Raw genomic sequence first — 19,658 nt, 5'->3', positions numbered from 1 at the left:
ATTCCCTTTCTGTAGCTAAGGGTGTCCTGCAGGGTCACAGTTCAACTTCCTTTCATTGTTTATGCCAAAATCGTTGAGAGTAATCCAGCTGTTGCAAATTTTCATTTTTAAGTTGATTATACAATTACACTTATCAGTCAAATGCTATGTATCATAAATATATATTTTGTTTTTTAAGAATTGAAAACAATGCCTTTTTTAGGGGAATCGGAGTAAAGGGGGGAGGGGCGGTATATTACACATGATGCATCAGACTTTTCGGATTTCTTTTCTGTTGAGAAAAGTGTTGAAAACAGGCAAAAGTGTCCCTTCCACTTCACCAACTCTGTTGTCCAATCACACAAAATCCTAACAAAATACTTTGAAGTTTCTGTGCATGTGATAAAATACAAAACAGAAATTGTGGCCTATGAATTCTTCTCTAAGGCAAATGTAACAGGCAGTTCAAAAAAAGTTTCTCACTGATTAAATTATGGCATTTTAAAACTCTTATTTTTCTTCATAGAGAATAATCTTTGTCATGCCGGAGCTTTCAGTGCTTTAAATCTTTTTTGCAGCTGTGGATTTTGAAGGGTTATCCACTTTCACAGTTGCAACAAGAGAAAGAATGACTCACAAATAAATGAAAACATTTGAAACTATAAATGCAAACACTAGCTGTTTATTGGTATAATATTTCATAATACAGCAATATATTTTTCAGTAGATACATATGTACCAAGCCTGTATGTGTTTATAGGTAGGCATTACACATTCAAGTCCAGGTTCAGTGCAGTGATAAAGTGTCTCATTGTGTGATTTTTCTCTGATCCTCGTATTGTCAAACTGCCAGTGTGCCAAGATCTTCACATCTGTTATCAGTTCTTTTACGCTTTTACCTACTTTCTCATCAGGCATTTCGTCTGTAATTTGATTTCTGTAGTTAAGTTCCATCAATTTCATCAGCTTAGGTTGAATCCCTTTACAGGAGTGACAAGTTTCTTCCAGAAGTCCTCTACAGCGGCTTTAAGGGAGTGAAGTTTGGGCAATCAGTGGAAACAGGCACGGATACAATCAGAGATTTAAGTAGGTCCACAGTTAGGTAGCAAAATCAATCGTACGCTGGCTTACCCCAGGTCCAGAAGGGGCCATTTGCTTTCAAATGACATAAGACAGAATTAACTTAGAACAAGATGCTCAAGAAAGTTCAGGATATTAAAGGTAATGATTTTACAATGCCGTGAAAAAGTCTTTGCACCCTCACAAAACTGATCTGTTTTTGCATGTTTGTCACTCCTAAATATTTAGGATCATTGAATAAATTTTAGACACAAAGAAAAGAAACTACAGAGAAAAAAATATAATTGCAACCTATGTTAAATCTCAATGGGATAAATCACTTATTTTTGGTTTAACACCCGAGCCTGATTAATGCCATATCTGGAGAGTTGAATTTATCAAGAAACTGTAGATACAGTTTCTTGAAGAAACTGTATCTACACGAAATCACGTACATAGAAATCACGTAGATAGAACCTCTCTAACAACATGAAATAAAGTGGCATCCCATCACACCTTGATGGGCTGCTAATCAAATATGGTGGTAGTGGAATGCTCTGGGGTGGTCCAATGGTCCATGACTAATGCAACGATGAATTCAAATTTATAGTCAAATTCAACAATTAAATGGCGCTAAATTTCCACTTATCCATGATGGAAGCAGCAAAACTAACCAGCTAGCAAGAGTATATTAGCAGCCAGTTAATAGTAGCCTCAACTGTCTCGAGTCACAGAACACAATGGAGAAGCCTGATAAAAAAGTCCTGAGAAAAACAAAGACATAGAAAACATGAAATAATTTAAGATCTGCAATTTACATATTTAAGGCCAACTTACGTTTTCAAAACAAATTTAAGACATTTTAAGGCCTTGATTTTAGATCGGTGCATCAACTTAAGACTTTTTAAGGATGTGCAAACACCCTGTGTTGAGATACCGAAGGGCGACTTTAAGCAGACATCCAATTGTTACTAAATTAAACAATTCTGTGAAGAAGAGTGGGGCAAAATTCCTCCAGGTAATGAAAAAGGCTCACAGCCAGCAATCAATAAGTTTCTAATTGCTTCCTCCTGACTGCTGCCAGGGAATCAGTTTAGGAAGCCATTACTTTTTCAAATTTGAATACTGTGTTTTTTATTTGCACAGTTTATCTTGAGGCATTATTAAAAGTGGTTTAGTGATCAAAACATTTTAGGTCATTTTAGGACAAAAAAGCAAAAGGTGAAGAGATCTACAATGAAGGCAAATACTTTTTCACAACATTGTATGTCGTAATCTAAAAGGAAGGAGAGTCCATGAGTTCAATTTGTGCTCTGTGCTTTCTTATATCTCACAGTTTGGGGCCTCCTCCACTAACCGGAAGCTTAACATACTGATCAAATCATCAGATTAAAAAGTACATTATCTCCGGTTCTCAGAAGAACATCGTCGCTTGCAGGCTTGTGAGTAAAACGCATTCATGCTTTTGTCGGTGAAGCAGCAGCAAAGATCCCAGTGACGCTTGGGGGACAATCAGAGAGTGTTGCTTCATGAAACGGAGCGGTCTGTTGGTGCGGTCAGAGGGGGGCGGGGCTTGGAGTGTCAAAGTTGATGAGAAGACAAAAAAAAAAGACCAGACTTTTCAGATTCAGTCGGTCAGTTTGTTGATGTGTTTGCGTTTATGCATCCTGAGGCACGCTTGAGTGCATGAATGAGTGAGTTTAGGTTTTATAGCAGCTGTCGTGTCTTTAGACAGACACAGATTCACCGTATGGATCCGTTACATCCACTGAAAGTTAATGACATCAGACCACAAATCAGTTCACACTCTTTTACAACAGGTTTACCGCAGCTGGCGTACATCGTTCCCTCAAGAGTCCACGGGTTGTGTGCCACAGCGGCCTCAAAGGAAAGGGTTGTGGCTGTGCGTTTGCGTCTGAACGCGAGGTGCCGGTCGAGGAGAGAGGGGCAGTAGTGGCTGGGGGAGGTTAGAGGGCAGGTCCAGGAGCCCAGAGGGAGGCTGTGTGAGGGAGGAGGGGAGGACAGGCGGCTGGTGGAGCAGAGGGAGGGGCAGCGACGGGCTGTAGGGCAGCATGTGAGGGGGCAGCGGAGACGTGGACGAGGGTCGCATCTGGTTGAGGGTGAGCCGCGGCTGGTCGCAGTGGAAGGGGTTGTTGGGAGATGGTGCACTCAGACCTGATAGGGCAGATTTTGGTAAAAGTGAACATAAAATTCTCTACGTGCCAGCAGTGACTGGGTGAATAACGGAGATTCAGCGTAATACCTGAGAGGAAGGGGTTATTCTGCGTCTTTGTAGGGGGTTTCGGGGGAATCAGAGTCTCCAGATTCACCAGCGAGGCCCCTGTGGGTCCGAGGAAGGCCTCCGGAGTCCGGCACACACGAACGGGCGGGGCGCTGAGAGGCGGCGCCAAACGGGAAAGGTCAAACATCTCCGGACTGGCCGACTTGCGACCGTTCACCTGGTGTTTCGCTGGTGGGTCCGGTTTAAACGGATCTGAGTTGGAGTCTAGTTCAGGAAACAGTTCGGACTCGTTTCTATCTGCAAACATCTCCGCATCTGGGAACGGAGCACAAAGGAGCTTTTTAAAATGACTTTTTGCTAAAATGCAATGCTTTTGTGAAGAAAGTTGATCAACAAAACAATCACAAACGGAAGAAAGAAAACTTTAACAGAAAAATCCTCACAATGTATTTTTCATAAATATTTTGATTCGTACAAGTTAATGGTGAACGGGTATTCATAGTCTTTTAACTTATTCTTTTGCACTTTTCCATGCTACAGTCACAAAATTTTAAGTATCTTATTGGGGCTGCTCACATATTAAAGTTATTTTGAAAAAAGAAATGACTTAGTAAACAAACACTCTAGATCTGTAGTCTTTACAAACCAAAGAGTAATTTTTGCCCTCAGTCTGGTTACGTAAAACTACTTTAGAGCCGCAAATATTACATAACCTTTTTGTGAAAACCCAACACAATTTTCAATGACTCTACTACAGTAAAGTTGTCGTCATTTTTAAAGAACAGCCATTTTATTTCTGCTTCTTAAAACAAAGAAAAACATAAAACATTTACAGAAAGAGGACTGACACACTTTCATTTTGATGTTTGTGGAAAATGATGTAAACAAAAAAAAGCACTTAGCTTCCAATGTAATAATGAGAAGATATATATATATATATATATATATATATATATATATATATATATATATATATATATATATATATATATATATATTGCTGATACTTGTGTTATTCTGTTGTGGAAATTAAATGCAGGATTTATTCTATGCAACAAAAACAACAAAAAAAAGGTTCTTTTTTATATTAAAATTATGTTGATAATCTGAACAATTGTACACTACCAAAATAGCAAAAACCTTGGAAATCTGTGAGGGCTAAACACTTGTTCGCATCGCTGTATTTCTCACCTCTCGCTCATGCTAAAACAACAATCTCACTTTATCCCTCATATTTGTCGCTGCGTTAATGCATTCCAAGAAGAGCATCTCCCTCTGTGAAGTGTGAACAACAGCTGCAGAAAAACTCCAGCCTGAGTTCTGCTGAGTTTAAAAAGGTTACAGCTAAATTAGCCAAATGTGTTAATTTGTCTCCCCACCTGTTGGGCTGGCAGGCTCTGGGGACGACGCTTTGGGAACTTCCTGCTGAGGCTTTTCTTCTTCCTGTGCAGTGAACGGATCAGTCCCTTCATGTTCTGTGTGTAGGAAAATGAAAAGTGATTGAAACAGAACAGATAGAATATAATACTTATGGGTTTACAAATGTAAAGTGACCTTAGAGCGCATTTACAGTTACAACAAAAAAGTGAATTGATGGTGGGAGAGAATTTTGTGCTTTTTGGGATTTTATGCTCACACCCTCCCCCCTTTGGTAGTTCCTCGTAGCACAGCCTGCAGTGAATGATCAGGCTAGTAAGCATAGCCACCAATGATGGTGGATAAACAGTTTTCCTTTAATGCTAGGTTGTTTTTTGCAGGGGAGCAGCGTGTTCATGAGCATGATTGGCAGTACTAACGCCCTCCTCCTGTCTCTGTTTGGTTTCTGACTGAAAGTGGCGCATTTCTGCAGTTGACTTCAAGACAATAGGGAGGAGGAATAGGAGCTAAATTTTTTCACATATTATATGCATTAGATTATACTGTCCGGTGCATAGTGACAGTTTACAAAATATGTAAAAAAAAAAAAACATGTTTTTATAGATCTTGAAAAATAACCTTTTTAGGCCAACAAGACTTGAGACTAGGGCACAGTTCATCATCAACCCTGAACATACAGCCAGAGCTACTAAAGAGAAAGATGAGATTACAGCACATTTACTTGTTAGCATGGTCCAATCAGCAAAATACAAATGGATGCCACAATTTGAGATTTTTCTCAAAGATAAATAAACATATGTACCATTTTTCTTTCACTTTCTAGTTATAATATACTTTCTGTGGGTTTTATAACATGAAACCCCGACAGGTTTGTGGTCATTAAGTGCCGAAATGTGAAACAGTTCAACGGATAAGGATGCTTGTGAGACTATGTGCATTTTCCCCGTGTCTTTGTGACGTCTGATAAAGGACAAAGTGTAAAGTACCACCATCTGTTGGGCTGTCCCACGCATTATTAAGAGGACTGGAGAGGGCAGGTGCCGCTTCCCAAGGATCCGGGTGTGAGTTGGTACACGGAGCCCAAGGATTGGCCGTGTTAGAGGAGGAGGAGGACGGAGCCACCCAGGAGCTATTAATCACAGGAGTGCTGGACTGAACTGCTGTGAAGACAGACATGATCTTCTCTGAGTGTGGCGAAAAAATAAAATAATATATAGTTTCATGCTGGCCTACATGTGGCTGTTCCTGTCATGAGTCACCCACCTACACATTCCCAGGGGTTGGAGGAGATGTTACAGGAAGGCTGAGCTGATGTCCAAGGGTCGCTGGAGGGAGGCTGCGGCTCGGGCGAGGATCCAAATATGTCCACCAGTTCCAACATGGCAGACTACAGGGGGAAAAAACCCGAAAGATTTATGACAGACGACTTTCTCATGCAGTTCACATGCAAAAAACTGATATTCAGAAAAAAAACCCCAAAAACGCTCAACAAATATTGTTTTTCACCTCATGAACTCATCATAAAATATCTAAATCTTTTCACATTCAAAGTACTGCAATTTAATATGCCACCCCAGATGCACCAATTAATCATTTACCTGCTACTCACACATCTGTGTTTAAGCACTGAGTCTGAAATCACAAGTCAAGCATTAATAGTTACTTGAACTTAACAGGCTAAAAAATAAATAAATGAATGGCCACAGAGCTCAACAAACTCAGTGAACACTGAGACGAAGCTTAAAGATTTTTCACACTCGTGAGAAATCCTACAGATAATCCAAATATAGTTTAATTTGAGCAAAAAATGCAGAAGCTCCTGATCCCAACCGCTTCAGGCTCAACCGAGACCCACAGCTGCCAACATGAAGAAGTCAAGCGGTTATAGATGAAACAAAATGTTTTCAGACAAGACAAAGGTGAAGCCATTAGGCCACAAAGGTGAAGCTTTCAACCCAAATAACAATCCACTGCAACTCCAAGCTGAGCTACTAGTTCTTTGTACAGCAAATATTAACAAATCAAACATCACTAAATTGATCAACTTCACCCAATGACTGCTGGACAATGGAAACCTGAAAATGACTGGGTGTTTCAACAGGTCAAAGGTCTCAAACACATCTAAACTGTCAGACTGCTAACAAATGCCTGGAATAGTTTTACCAAACCTGAAGGAATGTGAACTTTATTTGATTTAAATTATGTCCCCCACTTCTAAAATGAGTTCTCAAATATCAAGCCAGAATTATACCAATGCCTTGTTGGTTGGCTCCAAAAAGCCAATGGTTTCTACAACTTATTAAGAGATATTAACCCAAATAATAAAGGTGGAATGCCGATACACGGATCCTAATGCTGGACTACGTTTTTAAGAAACTCTTCACTTACCACCTAATACATTACACCCACCAACAGGTGCTAATTCACCTGTTACTGGTTATAATGTTATGCCTGATTGGTGCAAGTTTTTGCACACTGACAGAAAAAGAATCCTCCCAGCCATTCAACTTACTTCAGATTGCGTAAGGAAACAGCTTGTGTCCATGCCGGATGATATTGTTGGTCGTTCATCAATCAGCTTCGTAGCTTACATGTGTTTGAGCATGTGTGTATAATCTTGATTGTGTGTACTGACAAAAATTCACAATAAATTCAAACTCGTGCCAGTGTTTTCCGCTTTCGGCAAACATTAAAACACCATGATGTATCATCAAATAAGGCAAAAACGCACCATGAAAAACTGAAAATGACCTTCATGGAACAGTGAGCGGATGGAACAAGGTCATAGTTAAAAGAATGAACAGAAAGTGGTTTTGTTAGTCCTGATATGACGGCCTTTGTTTGTTTTTTTTGGTGTGTGTGTGTGCCTGATAATGTGAGCACGCTGCAGAGTTTTTCAGCTGGAGACCCATTACACCCACTTCCCACTGTGTCTCACTGACGCAGCTGAAAGCACCTGTCTCTCTATGATAAGAGTAATGCGAACATGGTGTAGCCAATTACACGCCCCGAGGACATTTACATAACACAGTAAGTGAGTCTGATTGGCTTTTTGACAGCGATATGAGAGAGAGATGTACAACCGGATTAGGACTCTTAGGGTAACGTGACATTTAGCAGTGAGGTGAAACGGGACTCATCCTGTAGCAAACTCTCCCGTTCTCCTATCAAAGCCCTCGGCTCTTTCTCTCTCAAAGCCCACTGTCAACGTTTGTCTATTTTCTGGTCTCGCTTCTCCTCCGCATCTCCAAAACACAAGCTGAAAAACTCTGCTTCATTCTCAAAATGCCTGCCAGCTGCCACCTACAAACGCTCCCACCCACCTTTCTATACAAATTTGCATTTACCACACACACGCACACACACGTGAGCCGTCCGGCTCATACGCACGCATTTTCAAACTAACCTCGTGCGTCCCTGACTGGCTCTCTCTCCTGCTCTCGTCCAGGGCCTTCTGTAACAGGGAGTCGTCTCCTTGGCGACAGCGCTGCTCCTGCAGGGGCGGCATCGTGACATCATGAATGCAACAAGCCCACGAATGCACACCGCCGCTAGCAAAACACCACTTTGGATTCGTCTGGCAGAATGAATGCAAACCGGAGACTTTTTATGCTGGTTTACAAAGAGGTGATTTAGAGCAAAGCAGTGGGGAAATCATCCAAGAGGTTACTTTGGGAGTATATATATATATGTATATATATATATATATATATACTGCTCAAAAAAAATAAAGGGAACACTTCAATGTTCACTTAAATGTTAAAGTGTTCCCTTTATTTTTTTGAGCAGTGTATATATATATATATATATATATATATATATATATATATATATATATATATATATATATATATATATAAAGACTGATTTCATATTGCATTAAAGGCAGCATGATTCTACATGGCAGAAAGTCCTCCCAAAAAGACAAAGATGGTTAAGGAAGAAAAAAGAGAAGTAAATAGTAGAATAAAGCTTCAGGAAAGTGTCATATGAGGAATATATGAAACGACACTGAAAGGTTAATAAAGGTTTTTCTCAGGCAGTTAGGAGACAGATTTCTAACTGTGTTTGTACCTTGTCTTGCTTCTTTTGACAAAAGCTTGAAGCAATCTGCAGTTGTGTGTCTTCATCCATCACTATGGTAACAGGGGAAGGAAAGGCTCGTGTTGTGGACGAGTATTAAAACCATTTGTAACATTTCCATTAATGAAAACCATTAAAATATCAAAAACTCATAACGCTCTAGTACTGGGGGGGCAGAGGGGTCCTCTAAAGAGCCCTACACACTACAAGGTACTGCTGGTAAAGATGAACAACAAAACCTTTGTCCCTCTCTGGATAAGGACGTGTAGCTAAATGGTAAATCAGGGCATCTGCAGGTTTCAGGAGGTCCTGTGATTAACACACTTAAGGCCAATTTATATTTTTTAAAGTGAATTTAAGACTTTTTAAGGACACACAAATACCATGTAAATGGACTGAATATATGATCTAAAGCTTTTCTAGTCATATTGGCCACTCAAAGTTAGTTGTGGCAAAAACTGTTGAAAGATGAGTTAACTAACTTCAAAAGGGAAGGGCAAGGAATGTGTAGCTGCAGCTTCCTCAGATCGATGCTGTGTTTCCATGAGCAATGAAACAGAGGAGCAAAGGCCTCTTTTTTAATATCCATTATTTAACATCTGACGCAAAGCCGCAGGCAAAATTGTCAAACTTAAAGATGGAAGAGTCCTACATTATCAAACTTGTGTCCCCATTAAAACTGCTGCTACTAAACTGATTCCATCACTCACACCTACGGTACATCTTTGGTTGAGCGCTGCTGGATGACGCAGTGTTGAGCTCCACCATCTTCAAGTTCACGGTTCCGCTACAAACTGGGCTGTACTCATTTACACAATGCTGACGTTGTGACACAGAGACTCTTTTCTCCAACACAGGGGTCTGCCAGGAGCCAAGGTAATGAACACAGCGTGAGACAGCGAGGTCCATTTCTCTTAGCCGCTCTGTCGTCTTACCTTCTGACTCTCCTCTCTGCTCATAGCTAACGCCAGCTGGAGCTGCAGCTCCTCCTCCCCGCTGGTCTGAGGCCGGGCCTGCTCCAGGTCTGAAGCAGCGCGGGGAGACGAGGCCGAGGCTGCAGAGAGAACAGGCATGTTCAGGCGGGGTGAGGAACAGATGCACAATGGCACGGAGCCGAGAGGATAAGGAGCTCGTTTGAATATTTTGCGATCGGGTCGATAGAAGGGGGAAGAAGGGTGTTGAAGGTAAGGCTGCAAATATGTTTGTTAAAAAGCGACTAATGTATTTTCCGCACTATAAGGCGCACCGCATGATAAGGCGCATAGAATAGACGCTACAGTAGAGGCTGGAGTTACGTTATGCATCCACTAGATGGAGCTGCACTAACGGGAATGTCAACAAAACAGTCCGACTCAGGTCGGCGAGGAGAGCCTTTTGCGACTGGGCCGGGGCGTGGCCGGACGATGGTCACCCTTCTCCGTTCGCGCACAGCATGTTGGTGGAGAACGTGGTGCTAAATGACCTGCAGACGACCTGATTCTAGACGGTCAGTAGGTAGATAGGTCAGTCAAACTTTATTAACAAACCAGCGTTCTGACAACTATCCCAGCATGCACCGCGCGCTTCTTCTTCTACGGGCAAAAATGAAGTTGGCGGTTGCTTACCGTAGCTGCTAGACCTGTTGTGGCTCAATATTGGTCCATATATAAAACACACCGGATTATAAGCCGCACTGTCGGCTTTTGAGGAAATTGAAGGTTTTTAGGTGCGCCTTGTAGTGCGGAAAATACGGTAATTAACAAACGCTTAAAAATTCCTTCACAAGACGTGGAACAAGATGTAAAGAAATGAATTCTGACTGGAGAGCTCCTGCTTAAACACCTGGCTATGGTTAGAAAACACTTAACTAGAGATGGCAGAAGTCTAAATAATAAGTTTTAAAAGCAACTAAAGCAGGAAACAAAAAAAAGTTCAGCGGTCCAGATGAGTTTGAAGTCAAACTCACAGTTGAAGGAGCACGGCGAGCCTCTGGAGCGGCTGAATTCCTCCCCGTATAGCACAGCCATGCTGGGCTGACTTGTACGTCTGCCGGGGTGATATGATGGAGGAATACCTCCGTACACACCGCCGCTGCCGCCACCGCTGCCGCCACCGCTGCCGCCGCCACCCCCGCTGCCCCCTCCGGTTCCTCCCCCGGCCATTCGCTCCTTGGTCTTCAGCGCCTGACTCCTCTCCTGGCGCAGTCGGTCCTCATCCTTCAGCAGACACACCAGCTGTCGTGCTTTTTCTCTAACGTTCGCCCCCTGGTCTCTGCCGTCACGATCCACGTACTGGAAGTCACGCAGGGTCTGAAAGCCAGACACAAAGACACGGTTTTACTAACACGTTCAGCTTTTTTTTTTAGTTTTACTTTTGAGTGCTGTGGAAGGACAGGTTGGCTTTTTATCCATTAAGGTTTTGATGGTATATTTAAAGCAGAGGTGGCGCAAAACCTAATTATCGAACGCATGATTTGAAATATATGGAGGATTTCTACATGTTTCAAAGTGCTAAATAAAGCTGTATTGTATTGAACCAAGATATAATAAACTTGTAAAAAAATAAATGATTATATAATAGAAAGGTGAATTTATTTCAGTAGTTAAAAAAGAAACTGTAGCTAATATTACACTGATTCAAAAGGCGATATCTTTCTAGTGTTTATTTCTGATAAGTTTGATGATTATGCTTATGATAATGGCATAAAGCCAACAAAAGTAGTGTGTAACATATTTGTTTAAAACAGAAATTGAAAAAATACCATGTAGTACACTGCCATATAAGCTTTGGATATTTGACTTATTTTTGCATGAATTTAAATGTAAAAATACTTTATTGATCAATAAGAAAAATTAAATGTAGTAACTCATTAATTCAGATTCTTCAAAGAGTTATTGCGGATTACGATGGCTGTTGGCAGGAAGGATCTCATCTAGCGGTCTGTATTACAGTGAATCTGAGGAAGCCTCTGTTAATAAATAGTTTGGACGATTGTGAAATTAGATGATTCATGAAGCTTCTTAAAACACATTTAGAGTAACAAAATAAATAAAGTTAGTTCTTAACTATTTATTCCCCTGAACTTCACATTTTGTCACATCGCTACCACAAACTTCAGTATTTTTGTACGCATGTGATTGTGCATACGACACAGTTTTGAGCTGAAAACTAATGGATGGATTTTAGGAGTTTTATAAATAAAAATCTGAATAATCACTATTTACTGCAAAAATAGCTCAAATTTAATCATGCTGTTTAAATGCATCACAAAATATCTAATCGTTTGAAGTCTTGCCACAGACTCTCGGTTAAATTTAGGTCTGGACTTTGACTAGACCATTCTAACACATCGTTAGAATCTATTGTAGTGCTGACTGATCATGACTCAGTCAAATACATTAAAGTTGCACAGCATAAGATGCAGCAGGAGAAGAATTGGTCTTCGGGGTCAATAATAATACTAACAATAAGGATAAAAAAAAAATAGCTGAACTGCAGCTTGTCCTGAAGAGTAATTATGCACCTGAATGGTGAATGCATTTTCCCGGCACTGCTGGGCTACCCTCTCCGATCCCGTCTTCAGCAGGTAATCCAGCAGAGTCAGTGCCTGGACTCAGACAAGGATTTTGGAAAATATTTGCACAGACGTCCTTTAGTTTTCTGTTCTCTTAAAAGAGCACGTAGATTAAACATTAAATATTGTTGTCAGGGCGTAGAGAAACAGACCTTGTAGACGTGCCTCCAGTTTTTGCCGCTGTCGTTGAGCCGTTTCCACACCATCCCCATGACCTCAGCGAACGCCACGACGTTGAAGGTCAGGTCAGCAATTTCTGACATGAGAGACGACGACGGGCCCCATGGATCGTTGGAAGTGGCCTCGCGTACCTTCGCAGTGACAAGAACGTGATCTCTGAGTGTTCTGCTTCTCCTCAGGCATCGGGATCAGGAAGCAATCCAAACGTTTAAACACACCGAAGTAGCGGACAGAATATATTTTGATTCACATGCAGTAAGCTGAAAATCCATTCACCCTCCCCCCTACAGATTTCTTCTGGTTTTAAATTTCTACTTATGATACTGAATGTTTCAGCTAACCAAACTAAATTTCATTATTAGACAAATGCAAAAAAAAAAAAAAAAAAAAAGTTCAGATGATGATTTCATTTGTTCAGAGAAAATACCCATCAATTCTGTGAACTGATGCGACAGAAGTGGAACATTTTGGAAGGCTGAACGTTTCATTACGTCTGGAGTAAAACTCGCTCAGCATTTCTGAAAAATAAACATCCTAACTGAAGTCAAACATGGTGGTGGCGGCGTGATGGTTTGAACTACTTGTAGTAATAGACAGAACCTTGAATTCTTTATGAGAATGTCTGACTATCCCTTTATGACCATAAGTGCAAGAATACTCGGGTCATGCGGCAGGAAACCAGCAAATCCGCCAACAAATGACTCAAAAAAAACCAACAAAAAAAAACAAAAACAAGATGGTGGTTTCCGAGTGGCCTTGTCAAAGTCTGGACTTGAATCTGATTGAGATGAAGTGGCGCAACTTTTAAGGAGGTCGCTCATGCTCAAACCCCCCACCCCATGTGGATGACTTAAAACAATTCTGCAAAAGCGAATGTGACAACAGAAAAAAAAGTAAAAATGTTAAAAAAAGAGAAAGCGTAACCGGTCAGATACTTTTCAGGAGCACTGTAGGTGTCACTATAGGAGTCAGAAGACAATAAATACCTTGATCTCTGCTTCTGAATAGTTGTGCACAATGTTCTTCACCTGTCGTCGCAGGGCGGAGGTCGTCATGGTGAAATGTGACGAAAGCGAAAACAAATACTCCACAAGTTAAAAAAAAGGGGGTTAGGGGACCAGCAGGTTGAAGGAGAGAAGAGGCAGCTATGCCAGGGAGGGCTCCGCTTCTCTGTCACGACTCTCAGGGCGCTCCTGCAACAAACAGCCAGGGAGATAAATTAATATACAGTACATAAAGTATAAATAGACTGTATAATCAACTTATAAACATTGCTTTTTTTTTCTGCACCGGTCAGTGGTTGTTTCCAGTACCGCCAGGAATAATAATATCCTTCCTCCGCTCTGCAGAAATAGTTGTGCTTTTGAGGAAGGCTAAACAGCTGACAGACTTTAATTGACGTTTATTTTCTAAACATGGGAGCGTGAGCGAGCTTGTCCTCGGCATCATAAACACAGCCTGCTGATGGAGAGCTGCAGCCCAGTCACACAGAAGTAGGTCACACAGTTTCTGGCTCTCAGGTGTCTGATGAAGCTTCTTGAATTGAAAATCATTTTTATCCAGGCCAGAATCTACACTCACAAACACACGCACACACACACACACGCACGCATACACGCTCCCAACCCACTTTTCTTTTCTAAACTCCTATTTGAGAGGGAACACGGGGGAATTGATGACTCTGGGCTCCCATGATGTTGTCGCTCTCCCTCTGATTACAGCGAGCATCATTAACCCAGTAAACCCAGGCTGATTTAGTGTGACCTCAATCGTTTCAATTTAATCCGACTTGAAGGCAACCTGACTTTTTTTATTTCTTCCGCTGTAAGATTTATGATCTTTTACCCAGTAGCCTTTGGAAACGCTCGGATGGATCACAACCTAAGGTCACCTCTTGCGGTTTAATATGTTTTTTTTTTTTACACTCAGAGCATCTTTCATCCCTTTCTCAAACACTTTACTCTGAAATAAAGACTCTGCCGTCCTCCGAGCTTTGTCCCTAATCTTTGATGTAGTTGAGCTGAGATTTGACTAAACAGCTGTTTCTTCTGCGTTGTCGCCAGAGATTTTTAAAGGTTTGGTTTCCCTGGGAGAAAAACAGCTAAATTTGTGAATGCATACAAAGAAACAACAACAAAAATACTTCATTTGGATGTTTTAAGTTAAAAAGGGTCAACAGGCTGTGTCTGTCTGAGATGTTTCTTCAGTGAAGTGTAATGCTCGTAGAGTCTTAAAGCTATGAGATGATTCATAAACAGCTGAGAATTTCAAATCATTTTTTTTTTGTCTGAAATAAGCTATTTATTGATAGAATAAATCAGTAAGTAGAACTTCCTTTTTTTCTGACCCTAGAGCAATTTGGAATTAAAAGTGAATTAAAAAAACATCTAGTGATGTGATTTAACATTACAACTTATTTGATAATAGCTTTCAAATCTCCAAATTTATTTTATGCATAAATAAAAACATTTTAGCACCTAAATCCAGTGCGTTAAAAACATAACTGGTCATAAAACTTTAACAAAAAGTTTCCAAATAACCTGAAAACAAAACGTTTGTGTCAAAAAATGGACTCACCCCCTTTTATTTTCAGCAAAACTCTCCAAATATTTTAAATTTGCATAAAAACTTGAAGAGGTTTCACAAGGCAAAGTGCGTAAATATTTTTACCGAGCAGGAAAAAAAAAATTAAAACATTTATTTAAAAATTGTTGCAGCAAAGCATCAAAGGATGTGTAGACTCATGCAAACAAAATTACTGCAACATATTTTTTTCTGATTTGTTTTTCAGATACATTATACAAGATAAGTGTCATACTGTATATTGAAAACTTTTGAAATCATTTTTCGTGCCCTGATTTTCTTTTTTTTTTTAAACAGCACAAAAACCTGGAATCTGAACAGTGGTGTGAACATTTTCAAGCAAGTGAAGGTTCTTCCACGAATCGTGGTTTGATTCCTTTTTTAAATAATCTATCTAAATAAAAACACAACTAAAAGTGCTACTGAACATCAGCTAACATGTTCCTAAAAAAATAAGCAGCCTGCTTGTTTTAGATGCACACAAAGTGTGTCACATGTGCCTACATACATGACCTAATCTGTTGTCAACAGTCATAGCTGTGCATATGTCCTAGTCATAGGTCATGGAGGTCTTCGGTGAGTCATGCTGCCATTCTTTGAGTGCAATATGCAGAATGGAAAACAAAAACAAGTTAAGGTTGTTCCGCTGCCATCTCATCTTTTGATTTGCGTACGTTTTATCACCGGAATGCTCACTTTTTCTCTTTTTTTGTCACATAAGATGTTTTATTTTCCTTCTGTTCAATTGTTCTTCCTGTAAGGCACTTCAAAGTACCCGGTACGTCCATCGTGCTGTACAGTAAAACTCGTCCTGAGATGCCTTCTCAAAGTACAGCGATAAAAATAAGTGCTAATCAATGTGTAGGTATATAACTAAAATAAATAAAGCAGGGAGAACCTCAGAGAAAGTTTTTTGTTTACTCTTGAAGTAAACAAATGCTCTTACAAAGTTTCCCAAAAAAAAAAGAGAAGTAAAATTACATTTAGGTCTTTGCTTTGTGCTATTTCCAGCCTGACAAATCAATGAGATCCAGGAATCTTTATCATTTGTTTATTATTGCTGACAGGTTAAATATTCAGATATTTCACTCTCCCAAGCAGTAGTGTGCATACTTTTTGCCTCCTGGGTCAAAACTGGCAAATTTAAACAACTTGATTTTTAAATTAATGAATTTTTAATTAGCTAAATTAAAAATCCAGACATTATATGCAAACAAAAAAACTAACATTTCTATGATATTGGTATGTCATTGGAGATCTAAAGCATAAAGAGGGCTTTGGACTGTTGCCCTTTAAACAGAAAAGACAATTTCCAAATCTTTAGGTTCTCAGTTGTTTTCTGTTCTGTTTGCCAAATGTTTACTATTCTAGTCTTGTATCAGGGGTCGAACAAAATCGTTTTAAGGGCCACACTTTAGACACCCCTGCACTAAAGACTTGCATGTATAATTTCAATGCATAACATTTTGGCATCTTTATATTTACATCACTATAAATTCTAAAAAAATTCTAAAGTCTTATCCAAATTGATTCAGGCCTTTCATTTACTTCACTAATAAGACATGTATTACTCCTCATACCGCCCCCAACCCCCCGACCTGCCCAAAAATAATCTATTTGATTAGGTCTTAGTTTAATACTGTAGGCAAAAGCCAGAAAAAAAAGACAAAAACTATAAATAAACCAATAGTTCAATTACCTGAGTCCATATTGAGCACTTTGTGCAACTGTGCTATTATCCAGCCTATTTAAAACCACAAAATCAAATTGTTTGATAACCGTTCACTGCTGCTCTATAACCGCTCATACTGGAAGGATGCAGAGGACGCCTCGTTTGGCTGAAAAGCCAACATCAGCAGCAGCAGCAGCAGCAGCAGCAGCCTAAGATGCAGATGGCTCTGTTACAAAACACTGAGGGGACGAGCATGAAGAAGACTGTATAGGTGCAAGAGACACACAGAGAGAAGGACGAGCATGAAGAGGGAACTAATGCTCAGCAGCTGCAATCAGTATCAGCTTTCTGCACAATCATCTTCGACCGGCTCACACACTTATGCACACGCTCACTCGCTAGCTCGTGCTAAAAAAACTGGAACGTGTTTGGAAACACTATGATTCGGTCGTCTTCGTCTGAGCCTCGCATCACAACAAACACGTCAAATTGAGGAATTAATACGACACACAGAGTGTATATGGTGCTCTGATGAGGAATTCAACGTTGTCATACAAACAGTATGACGAGAGAAATTTCATCTGATGGTCAAAACCCCGTAATGTGCAAAATACTCCCAGGGCCAAAGTGTTGATGTAAAGATTATAACACATAAAAGCAAAAAGTGGATTAGCGTCCGAAGATAACCAGATGTTTGCCTCTGAGACGTAGCAGACTCCTTTGTAACATAATGCATTTGCTCGAACTGTGGAGACATTCTGGGAATTAACAGAATAAATCACACAGAGCAATATTAGGTTGAAAGCAAACATTTTATGACTCACACACATCTATCACTAGCGTGCAACAGTTCAAATAAAACTGAAGTATATTTAGTCTTTTTATTGGAATACAAGTTTTCAGTTACATCAACTTTCCCATAAGCTTTTCTATAACACACCAGACTTTAGGATGTGCAATATGGCTTAGAGCAGTAGTCATGATTTGTTATCTACCTGTTTTAGTAATTCACTTTTGATGTAGCAGTGGGATAAAGACCTACTGTTTTGGCTGCTGGATGAGCTCTACTCTGTCAGCTCAAGGTTGGGTTTTCTTCAACCAAATGTTGATAATTTATACATTGTAATTATTGATACATTGTAAAGACAGATTAAATGTTGTGTTTTTTCTTTCTATTGTGACAGGTTTCAGATCCATGTGTCCAGTTTAATAAAATAGAGATAAAGATACTTAAGAGGAAGGAAGCAGTGAAATTACTCTTTTAAATCTTTGAATCAATTCACACTGACATGATGGCAAAAATCTTTGGAGATCAAAACAATACAATACAAATTAAAAAGGTGGCTTCAATTCACTATTATATAGAAAATATAATTTTTTTGCTCTTATTAATATTTTGTTCTGGTGGTATACTACATTCAGGACAAGGTAAAATAAAATATAGCAAGATTTTGTGTTTTAAAATGTTTCACCTGACTGGTCTCAGAATAAAACACTAGCAAAAAAATAAATAAAATAAAATTCCCAGTTTCAATAATATTGTTTAACGTATAAAATAAAGGCCAACCTTTATTTCAATTACACAGATCAACAAGTCATTAGGCCATTAGGAATAATAAATATTCATTACACTGAAACAATCCAAGCAAATCATGTTAAGGTAAATTATATTTTTGGCTCAAATTAAATGCTTTAAAGACAACATACAAAAAAAGTTTTTTAAAAAATGTAAAACGTTTCCTGGCATTTGGCAAATAGAAATAATTTTGGTGATTTTAACTGATCTATAACAAGAAAACGTAAGTCTGATTTGACTTCAGATAGTGAGAAAGGAAATGTATTTTTACTAAGTGTATGAAAATATCTGGTTTCAACGGTAACCCACGCCAGAAACTGAGTCTGAATGCTGTAATAAAGTGACAAAGAAATAATGTTCAAGTTTTAAAAGTCCCGTGCGTCATTTTCTCGGAATTAACGTCACCCCGTTGTCCGAAAGTGCGCATGCGTGCTGGGGTAGCAGGCGCACGCTTCATTATTTTACACAGTAGCTTGCCTACATGAGAAAAAGCAATAAGCAGGTGGAGCTTGGTGTGCAGTGACGAAGCAATGGTCACCGGTAGAGGACTGACATGATGGTGGATTTAGCGGGTGGCGATGAAGGGGGAGGTGAGGGAGGCAGTGGGGCCATCAGAGGTCTGCATAGACTCCCCCTCTTTGCCCCCAACGCGTCTTAACACACGCCCCCTCATGCGGTGGATGCGAGGATTTGCCATGTGAAGCATCGATTGCCTTCTTGCATTACACACACGCACGCTAAAAGGTAAAGCGACGGCATAGGTGGAGGCAATGAAAACGAACACGCAAATCATAAAGGGCAACGGTGTGTGTTGTGCTTCTTACCATGTCCGCTGCTCATCTCTCGCCCTGACCGCCGAGCATCCTCGCTTTTCTGCTGCCGCTGCTTTCCTCTCAAAACTCCTGCCGCAGACACAGACCAGCTCTCTCTCCCCTCTGCCGGGATCAGCCTAGCGGCGTCCGGACAAGTCTCTTCCCCGCATCTTCGTCCTGCTTTTAAGAGTCTCCAGATCACTGCGGGTCTTTTCTTGTTAGCAAAAAATAAAAATAAAATAAAAAATAAAAGCCATAAAGTAAAAAAAAAAAAAAAAAAAAAAAAAAAAGGCTTTCAGCGGCGATCCCGGCCTATCCTGGAGGATCCGAGGCTTTTCGAGCAGGGAGTCGGTGACTGTGAAATCCGCATTGGATAAACTACAACACACCGCTCACTCGCTCACTCAGTCACTCACTCACCCTCCCTCCCTCGCTCTCTCAGGCCAACCACGCTGAGCTGAGCTGCACACACGCAGCAGGGGAGACGCGGGTGACAAAGAGGAGGGACGGGGGCGCGTCTTTTGCTCCGTCAGCGATTAAAC

General features: G+C 40.2%; 1 protein-coding gene across 2 annotated transcripts; it reads right to left on the bottom strand.

The window, feature by feature from the left end:
• Positions 1-645: 645 nt before the first annotated feature.
• epn3b (epsin 3b) lies at positions 646-19,619 on the bottom strand. Of its 2 annotated transcripts, none has more exons than XM_081605723.1 (12): positions 19,129-19,619; positions 13,460-13,666; positions 12,446-12,604; positions 12,243-12,326; positions 10,686-11,028; positions 9,676-9,794; positions 8,064-8,150; positions 5,921-6,044; positions 5,644-5,817; positions 4,660-4,755; positions 3,302-3,595; positions 646-3,213 (listed from the first exon to the last, which is right to left on the bottom strand). In XM_081605723.1, exons 2-12 carry the CDS (start codon positions 13,526-13,528, stop codon positions 2,921-2,923), a joined length of 1,842 nt encoding a protein of 613 aa, XP_081461849.1. In that variant the 5' UTR covers positions 13,529-13,666; positions 19,129-19,619; the 3' UTR covers positions 646-2,920. The 2 variants fall into 2 exon arrangements, with proteins under 2 accessions (XP_081461849.1, XP_081461850.1); XM_081605724.1 differs by having other exon boundaries at positions 5,644-5,814.
• Positions 19,620-19,658: the final 39 nt, after the last annotated feature.

The sequence above is a fragment of the Poecilia reticulata genome, chromosome 1, assembly GCF_904066995.2.
Source record: "Poecilia reticulata chromosome 1, P_reticulata-male-v2, whole genome shotgun sequence".
Classification (NCBI taxonomy): domain Eukaryota; kingdom Metazoa; phylum Chordata; class Actinopteri; order Cyprinodontiformes; family Poeciliidae; genus Poecilia; species Poecilia reticulata.
This window is presented reverse-complemented; position numbering and strand designations above follow the sequence as displayed.